At 35.2% G+C, this 10,250-nt stretch overlaps 1 protein-coding gene across 3 annotated transcripts; it reads left to right on the forward strand.

Annotated features, from left to right (window-relative positions):
- The first annotated feature begins 627 nt into the window (after positions 1–627).
- On the forward strand, positions 628–8,971 carry LOC128018919 (pleckstrin homology domain-containing family A member 2). Of its 3 annotated transcripts, none has more exons than XM_052604796.1 (12): positions 636–835; positions 1,695–1,877; positions 2,496–2,552; positions 2,635–2,683; positions 2,769–2,866; positions 3,106–3,237; positions 3,317–3,433; positions 4,064–4,132; positions 4,229–4,299; positions 6,208–6,271; positions 6,704–6,781; positions 7,535–8,971. In XM_052604796.1, the coding sequence occupies exons 2-12, from the start codon at positions 1,737–1,739 to the stop codon at positions 7,817–7,819; spliced, it is 1,161 nt and encodes a 386-aa protein (XP_052460756.1). In that variant the 5' UTR covers positions 636–835; positions 1,695–1,736; the 3' UTR covers positions 7,820–8,971. The 3 variants fall into 3 exon arrangements, with proteins under 3 accessions (XP_052460758.1, XP_052460756.1, XP_052460757.1); XM_052604797.1 differs by having other exon boundaries at positions 1,714–1,877; XM_052604798.1 differs by lacking the exon at positions 7,535–8,971 and having other exon boundaries at positions 628–835; positions 6,208–6,321; positions 6,704–6,773.
- Positions 8,972–10,250: the final 1,279 nt, after the last annotated feature.

Here is a 10,250-nt window from a genome sequence, read left to right on the forward strand (position 1 = left end):
AACATGCCAAATTTAACAATTGTACCTTCGGATGAACAGGTGTTAAGGTTTCAGTTTTTCGTCTATGATGTTTTTAGTTAAATGTTTAATTTTCCTTTTTTATGGCGTAGCCTATTTTTAAAATACGACTAGAGGCATGTTTATTTAAATGCAGGAATGATCTTATTAAATATTTTGTTAAATTAATTGACAGACAAGTACAGGTTATTTTATTTGGTGCTTATGCATCTTGTTATAAAATTTTGCATATTTTACCATTTCACACAACTGAAAATATAGTTGCGATTGGATTTTAAAACAAATTTTTTAGAGGGGTTGACTTTTAAACCAATTTAGCATTTTTACAATGAATAATATATTAACTCTTTTCATGTAGCAGCGAACTGTTGCTATGGATACCAGTCAGATGATTCGCGGTCTGACAGAACTGTATTCTAATTCTATAATTACTAAAACTTATGAAAAATGATTGAATGCACTTTTTGAAATTGATAAAACTTAAAAATACTTGTATAAAAACAACGTGATTCGCACGCTCTTAATCTCTCGTCCAATGCGTCGTTTCTGAGACTGCTTCTACTGGGTTCCGCTTTCCGCATGTGAAAAAAAAAATACATAAAGATCCACTACCGGATGTGTTAGTTTTGGTTTTAACTCAACTTGCTGTCAACCCGGAAAGAGGCTGCGCTCGAGGCACAGGGCTCGGCTTTCCGCGCGGAGCTTTCATCTGTTTTGGCGGATAAATGAGCGTTTATTGTATTGTGAGAGCGCGCAGAACAGCACACACGCAGCAGAACGCGGATGAGTCACGAGCCTTTGGGATTTTGGAAGTGAAGTAAGTAGATATTAGGTGTGGCAGTTGTGCGCAACACCGACTTCCTCTCATACCCCGTAAAACAGTTTTCCATGGGAGTTCATGAAAACCTGGTCCAGGTGAAGCACACCTGAATCCACCTGTCATGGACACTCTGAAAACTTGCCTTTGTTCCACTTATGCTGGATTTACAGGATTCCCACGCTTATTGTAACTTATTTTAAACTTATAGTCATTGATTTTTTAAGCCGTGCTCAGCTCTACTTTTTTTATCTGCTAGAAATTATTATGTGTAAGTGTAGCCTCTGTAAAATACATTTGAGATATTATTTAATCACGAGCTACTGGAAAAGTAATTCATTTTTCATAAGTTGTGGGAATCCTGGAGTGAGCTACTATTGACAGAGTAAAGACAAAAATTACCTTATGGCCTGTAATGATTACTGATAGATACTGATTTATTATTACTACGTTTATTTTTGTTGTTGAATTTTGTGTAAATATTAATTAAATATTTGTGTGTGTGTGTGTGTGTATATATATATAGATATATATATATATATATATATATTTTTTTTTTTTTTTTTTTTTTTTTGTGTACAGTCAAACCAAAAATTATTCAGACAGATATATATATATATATATATATATATATATATATATTTTTTTTTTTTTTTACTAGTGGGTGCAGGACACTATAGTTCATTTATGTAAGTGAGGGTAGCAAAATAAAGTAAACTGTGGAATATTATACCCAAAAATTCTTCATACAGTGGTCCACCAGTTCAAATTTGGACCAAAAATTATTCAGACACTTTGACCTGACCATGTTTTGCTTAAGTGTCTGACATTATGAAATCACGTATCTGACATTACGTAGATTTTTTGGGTTTGTTTAGGTTTGGTTTCATAGATCTGGGACATGCCTTACCTGGACAGACAAAATCGGACCTGTGGATTCCTGGATATTGAGGAAAATGAGAACAGTGATAAGTTTTACCGGCGTTATTTTATCTTGGATACTCATGAGAATTTTCTCCTATGGTATATGGACAATCCACAGGTACTGCTCTTTGTGTGCAAGCGCATTCCACTAGCTTTAAACAGAAGTTGCAGTTAGGGCTGCACAATTAATCAAATTTCTAATCGCGATTACAATTTTGGATGCCACAATTACGTATTTGTTCAAAGTGTCAATTAATCGTTCAAAGTCTACTTATGTTATTCTGTGTGCTTGAGATATGTTTTTTCTTTCTACATGTTGTCTTAAGGTTTTTTCACATTATTTAAATTTTAGTTTTAGTATAACATTTTAATATCATTGATATTTGTAAACCAATCCGATGTACATTTGAGGCTTAATACTATAGAAAAGCACTAAAAGTTTTTCAATTAGAGCATTTTCAACTTGTTTATTTTCATATAAAAATACGGCATGGAGTTGCATCAAACAAACATCATTCAATGTAAATTGTGATAATCATAATTAATAATCGCAATTACAATTTCAAGGGAGTAATCGACAAGTGTGAATTTTGTCATAATCGTGCAGCCCTAGTTACAGGACAGCTTTACATAGGATTTTCTTATTTACCTAAACTCAAAACCTCAACTTTGCATTCAAAACATTTTTATCCTGTATTTTTGCATAACTATTTTTGCCTGTTTCCTTAAAAAACAGAACTTGCCTCCGGGAACAGTGTCTGTTGGGAGTTTGCGACTAAGTTACATTTCAAAGGTATCATATTCTACCATAATTAAAAAAAATATATACAATACTTTTTAAAAAGAAATAATGACTTATTTAGCTTTGTTTGTAGGTTAATGAAGCATCAGTAAAGCAGAAACCAAAAGCAGAATTTTGCTTTGGTAAGTACATACAGTGGTTATGTTTTTGTAGTTTTTTTACAGTATCAATAGCTTACGTTTATTTATTCATTTATTTATCTTTCAGTAATAAATGCATTGTCCAGACGGTACTTTCTGCAGGCCAATGATGCTATGGACTTGAAGGAATGGGTCATTGCTCTGAATAATGCCACCAAAATTACAGTATGCACAGCTTTTTGCTTTTTACTGTTGTTATTTTTGTGGTTTTCTTTGTCATTTCTCATCATTCTCATCCTTAATCCACAAATAAGCATTCTTATTTAGGAGATGAAAGAAGACATCATACCTTGATTTATGCAAAGTCTATACTTTTTAGTTTAGTTTGGCCAGTTGTATTTGAATAAACATTGAAACTTTATGCATATACTGTATATTAATCAATCAGTACATATCTTTTTAAGGTTCCAAAAGCCTCACCAGTGGCCCAAAGCTCTGATGCCACAAATGTTTCAAATCCAAGTCAGTCAACATCCCGACAGGCGTATAAAACAGAAATTGTGGGAGGTGTGGTTGTGCACACACCAGTCCAGCAGGTAACAGATTTGTATGTGTTCTTAATTCATCTTTTTAATTTAAGAAAATATGAATATGAATGCGTTGTGCTTTCCTCAGAGTGAAAATGAGGACGTCTTCACTAGTGAACTAGGATCACACATCTCTTTAAGGAGAAGCCAGAGTGTGCATCCAAATATCGTGAGGTCTGGCTACTGTGTCAAGCAAGGAAATGTGGTAAGACCAGTGTCTTCTGATATCAGTGGAGTTTAATCAGCATTTGCAGATTGCTGTGGATGTAATTGTTAAAGGAATAGTTCGTCCAAAAATTAAAAATGGCTAAAAATGTACTCATCCTCAGGCCATCTAAGATGTAGATGAGTTTGTTTCTTCATCAGAACAGATTTGGAGAAATTTAGCATTATGTCACTTGCTCACCCTTGGATCCTCTGCAGTGAATGGGTGCCGTCAGAATGAAAGTCCAAACAGCTGATAAAAACATCACAATAATCCACAACTAATTCACACAATTCCAGGTTATCAATTAATGTTGTGAAGAAAAAAAAAAGTTTGTTAATGATTTCTTCAGATAAAGTCACAAATTCATCTGCATCTTGGATGACCTGATGGTGAGTACATTTACAGCAACTTTTTATTTTGGGGCAAACTATTCCTTTAATTTTTAATACCATTGGGCCTATGGAGTTCTTAGTATATGATTTCTGCTAAATATAATTTTGTATAATATCTGGATCACCACTTGAAGCCCAATGTAAAATCTGGGTGCTGCAATATTAGAAACACTGCTATAAAAACATGTTAAAAGAATTTTGTCATCACCACAATTAAATCACATATTTCTTTTAGAGGAAAAGCTGGAAGAGGAGGTTTTTTATCCTAGATGATCAAACCGTGAGCTACTATAAATCTGAAATGGTGAGATGCTGGAATGGTAAACTCTTTATTAGAATACAAATAATTTAGATTTATATAATGAACAGATATGTAAACCAGTACTCTGTGTCTGTTTAGGATAAGGAACCACTGAGAAGTATTAGATTGCGGGATGTGCTAAAAGTTAACGAGTGTCTTGTGAAATCAGGGTGAGAGCATTGGTTTCTTTTTTTGTCTGTTCACAAAAAATGGCATGTCTTTACTGGAGCTTTCAAACTTTAATATATATATATTTACAAATTAGTGGTGGGCCGTTTTTGGCGTTAACATGCTGCGTTAACGGGAGACTCTTATCGGGCGATAAAAAAAAAATATCGCCGTTAATCTATCTCAAAGTTGGGTTGGGAGCTGGGTCTATACTAAGCAAGCTATGATGACTTTCACCTTGATATTTTATATAAGACTGACTGAGGCCAGCCTAAAAAGATGCTCAGGACAGTTGACGGGCCGCTTCTGCGCATCGTCACGAAAGCTTATCTTTTTCACGTGTTTTTAAGCCTTACCACTTGTCGATTTAAACATTAAAGCATCCAAAAACAAGACGCAGAAAAGCTGAACAGAGTAGCTAGTTACTCGCACGGTGTTCGGTGCGCACGAGAGAGAGAGCCGCGTATCACGGACAGCGACACTGAACCGAGCTCTCTTCTGCGAAGTTCACCTCGAAGTCCCTCCTGCACCTGAACGAACAAATACAAATCACCGTTTGAACAAACAAAAGATGTAAAAGAGCCCAATTCAACACCGCGGGGTTCTGGTGTTCAGGGCTCACGCAGAGAAAGGTGTCTTAAAACACTTGAACACCGAATTTGCTTATTTTTGCTCTTGTGCCGACAAATACATAAAAAATATGTCAAAATATCCACCTTGGAAATTATGCTCGAAAAAACTGTCAGTTATTTCTTAAGTGAAAGTAAACAGTTGAGGAAAAAAATGGGATGTGTATTAAATTGGATGCGTTCATCGTCTCTTAAAGTGACCGCGCCTAATTTAGCTACTGGCTGCTGTAATGTTAATCCAAGAAAATGAAAATCACTCACTGCTCTTGACTGAATTACTTTGTAGTTTTAACAGTCAAACCAAAAATTATTCAGACACCAGATATAATTTTTTATATATATAGCAAAACTGTAATAATGTGAGAAATGTTGAAGGTGTCTGAATAAATGTAGGTTTGATTGTATATTTCATTTATACATTGAAGACTATCCAGTGCTATTTTACATTTAATAATTTGGTTTCTGTACCTAGACACCTACAAACTTGCAAAAAACGTAAACATTGTGTAAATAGCACAAATAAATAAAAATAAACGAACATACAAATTAAACAATCTCAAACAGGGCCCACTGGTACAACCTTCACCAGGTCCCTGCTGACCCCAGCTATACGGCCCTGCTCACGCCTGTTTCACACATACTCCGTCTGCAGTGTATATGCAATCCGTGTGCGTTACGCATGTGGTGCAGCACGGACTCGATGTGCTTTCACACAGGATGTGTTTGCAATCCGCTACTCGGTACGTAAACGATCGCTGCACTTCTGCAGACGCAACGCTCCTGGAGCACAACTGGAATCCGCTGTATATTATATCTGTTTGTACCTTGTGCAATGTGGAATTAGTTTACAGCTTTTTCAAGCACTTTGTGATACATTTTGGAAACAGGACATGAGCCCCTTTTCTAGTAAACCACCTAGCTTGACGCCTTCTCAAAGACTTACTGTTTGTCAATTTTATTTGGGTAACACACATATTCTGAATGCGTCGGCAGAATTCGAATGAGCCATTTTAATCTAGATTAATCTAGATTAATTTCAAGATCACAGTGAGATTAATCTAGATTTTAAAAAAAAATCTATGCCCACCACATATGTTTTCTTTTTTAATATATTTGAAAATGTAATTTATTCTTGTGACGCAAAGCTGAATTTTCAGCATCATTGCTCCATTCTTCAGTGTCACATGATCCTTCAGAAAACACTCTAAAATGCTGATTTGCTGCTCAAGAAACGTTTATCTTCTGTACTTTTGTTGTTATTTATTGTGGTGTTTGTTGTAGGGATCTGTTGTCTCGTGATAATCTTTTTGAAATCATCACCAGTACCAGAACCTTCTACATCCAGGTAACTCTGGACTAAATCCATTTATAATAGTCCAGGTGTCAGTGATAAAGGTACCACATTTAAAAATAAATCATGTTGTTCATCTCATTGACTATAGCATCCAAATCTGCAGCTGTGTGTCAGTGTATTTAAAGATCAACTGTTTTTTGAATCATCCTTGCATAAATGCTCTATCACTCAAGCAAAACATAAATAACTATAAATGCTTTTCAAGTGTTTGTGACAGGTGTTTATGTGGCTACTGTACTGTTGAGGCATGTTGTAAATGCAAATGAGGCTTACAGAGAACTTTAATTCTTTATTTCATATAGCACAACAGAAAAAACTTGATGTCAGTTTAACCTACGTGTGTGTGTGTGTGTGTGTCTGTCTGTGTGTCTGTCTGTGTGTCTGTGTGTGTCTGTGTGTGTGCGTGTGTGTGTGTGTGTGCAGACAGACACCCCAGAAGACATGAAGGGCTGGATCAAGGATATTGCTTCAAAAATTCAAGACTTTCGAGGGCCATCTAAGGTTAATATTCTTAAACTGTTTTTAAAAAAAAATAATTCGAGTAAAGACATCATTGATAGCTAGCTGTCAAAAAGATGAATTAATATTTGTTTAGTTTTTTTTGTATTCAGTGTTATTTATCATAGTTTTCAGATATTGTTTACTAATGTTTTAATGTCAATTTTTTTTCATTGTTCATTCCATTTGACTTTATGAATATTACAAGCAGTTATAATAATTATAATTAAATATAAATACTAGATTTTTTTTATACTTCTAGACACCATCTTCTATAAAATTAACAACAATTTTAGCTTTATGTTATAAATATTTTTTCAGTTCTCTCCAAAAATCTTGTATTTTAGGACACATTTGTGACTTGTTTTTATTTTAACTCTTATATGGTACTGTACGCTTAAGAGTTATACTATACATATTAGATATACGGTATATATATATATACACACACAGATAGATAGATAGATATATATTTTATATATATATATATATATATATTTATATTTTATTATATATATATTTATATATTTTTTTTTATTCATAGTTGGAAGTTTACATTTGTTGTTCATTTTAAATTGTTCACACACCATGACCATCACCATGCAACACAAAATGCATTAACATTACACCAGCTTCTATAGAATTGTAACTTCATTTTATAATTTTTTTGTTTTTGTTGTTCTTTCCAAAAAAAACAAAACAAAAGAAAAAACAATAAAAGAGCATTTCTGACCGTTACATTCTCTTGATTGACAGTTGCGCTGTTCCGGCAAAGTCTTTTCTGTGCAGAGGAAGCCTCAGCTTGTGAAGTCCTGCTCCACTGCAGATTCGTGGCAGCCGTGGACCCCGGTACCCAATCAGGAGAAGCATTTGAAGGAAGAGGGTCAAAGAGAAGGGTCATACAGCTCTCTTCCCTCACTCTTACACTTTCAGTCAACGACTCAACAAACTCGACAACGGCACCATTCCCAGCCTCAACTCCCTCCCAGCGTCACAGACTTTCCTGACAGTCTTGACCATCTCCGCTCCACTGATGTTTAGTTGCTTTAATGAATACTGCTGGCCAGCACATGGATAGTGTTATGATTTTAATCCTTTGATTGTTGCTTCTCTTGTTCAGTGGTGCACACACAAGTGCTTCAGTCATTGCAATGCTGCTCACTTACTCTAAAGGAATAGTTTAAAATTAGTTGCCAAATAGCACCCAAAGATTCTGTCATTATTTACTTACCCACCTGTCAAGCTCCAACAAGCAATGTAAGGCAAGAATTGTGTACCGATTCTTCAAGCAATTGTACTTTTGTGTTCTATAGAAAAAAGAACAAAACAAACAAACAAAAATTTTGGAATGATATGAGGAAGAGAATTGTCATTCTAGGTGAACTGTTCCTTTAAAAGAATGTGTATTTTTATGTATGTAGGAATGTAAAATGAGGAAGGATCATGGTAAAAATACACCAGATAATATTTCTTTACCAAATTTCCCAAGACATACAGTGGGATCTGAAAGAGTGAGACTGAACTTGTGGAATGCTTCCATTTTTGTATTATGTACTATATGTGTATGACGATATTTTTAGCACAAAAATGAGTGAAAAGTAAGAAAAAAAGATGGTAGATCCATCTTTTGCTTTAATGACAGCAGCACTTGAGCTGACATGAACTGATGAACATGTGATCTGAGACGAATTGAGAATGTTCCAACGAGCATCTAGTGCACTGCAATTGACACATGGTTATTATTTTCTGTTTGTTTTATATTATTACTTTGTTTTAAATATGAAATATTTACATTTCCATATTCAAAAATTTGATTTTCAATGTGGTCTCAAACTTTTGGACCCACTTGTATACTTGAAAGTGTTGTTGATTCGTGTGGTAGACTTAAGGCATCTGGACGTATTTTGAAGACATTTTGTTTTCAACATCACTATGAAGCCACTTGAAGGATTAGGAAAATATTGACTAGACATTCAGTGATGATCTTCGTGACTGAAAACCTTTTTAATACTGTTTACTTTGAAATGCCTGAAAATGTATAGAATTATTTCTTTTTTGTTGTTGTGAATGGTACTATATGTTGACAAGTGATTTTTCTGTTGCTCAAACTACTTGTTATATATATGCGTCATTGATAGATATGCATCGTCGCTTTGCACATAAAATAAACCAGTTCTTGAAGGACCAAAAAAAGGGCTGTGTTAAGTCTTTGCTCCTCCAGTCCAAACAGCGTCGCGATTGGGCAAGATAAAGCAGAGCGATCCAAAATGGGCGGAGTTTGGGTCAGACACGATGGGTCTGGTCCAAGGGGCAAGGAACTCGACCGGAAGTTGAAGTCGGGTGGGGGCTGCCATCTTTTAGCAGAACTTCACTTGCGTTAGCATTCCCATTGACTCCCATTCATTTTGGCTTCACTTTGACAGCGAATAACTTTACATCTGAGACGTTTAAAGACTCTGTTTGTCCATTATTTATTTCTAAAGATACACAACAATTTAGGCTCAACAAAAAGGGCTCCATTACCTTCTATGTTACATTATGGCCCCGTATAAACAGTTTTTGTAAAAAATAGGCTAACGATTGCGTCATAACCACTCGGCTCTCTGTCGCATTACCGTACAGACAAGTGGAGAAGCTCGCAGGCAATTAACTTAATATGGCGTACTGGCGTTACATTTTAAAATACTATACAAAATAATTAATCAGAATACTTACTCCTGCTCACTCACGCCAAAGAACTCCCCGCTCAAGCTCGCCGTCTCTGCAAGATTAACGATGGCAGTTTGCACACACAGCCACTTAGAAGATTTACATCTGTCAGACAGGTTGCTGACGTCGTCAAGCTTTGTTTGAGTCTAAACAATCGCTAAAAATGGGCTTCAATTGTCTCAGTTGAGTTCCAGTGAGGTCGCTGTGTCCATTTCTTTTACTGTCTATGGTCTGGTCCATGCCTGGTCTCAATCAGCTGCAGGTGTTAATATAAATATATTAATTTAATAAATTATTTAAATTTTCTGAATTCAGTTAAAATTTAATAATGACATCATGCAGTTGTAAATTATACTTCAGATTATGGCCAAAGTAGAATCGCATTGTTTTGTGGTAGCTATCATAGACAGTAAAAGGTAGCTATTACTTTTCTCAGCGCTGATGAGAATGGACCAATCACAGACGTCACGTTTTTGGTTAGTCGCTAAAAATGTTAATTTACTTATTTTAAACAGACCACTTGTGCGGCTTCACATATATGTCAGATACCAATATTTCAAATGAACCTTTTTAAACTTACACGATTTTAATGGACAAATTTATCCAAATACACCCTTAGATTTGAGGCTTAACGAGAATTCGTCTTTTTGAGCCTCAATGCGCCTATGTCTATAACTAAAGCCTCATTCACCACTGAAAGCAGGTCGTGTTAGTAAACTATGGCTGGCTTTCATGCCGTTTAGATTTTTTGATGATATTGGTA

The sequence above is a fragment of the Carassius gibelio genome, chromosome A8 (assembly GCF_023724105.1).
Source record: "Carassius gibelio isolate Cgi1373 ecotype wild population from Czech Republic chromosome A8, carGib1.2-hapl.c, whole genome shotgun sequence".
In the NCBI taxonomy this organism is placed as follows: domain Eukaryota; kingdom Metazoa; phylum Chordata; class Actinopteri; order Cypriniformes; family Cyprinidae; genus Carassius; species Carassius gibelio.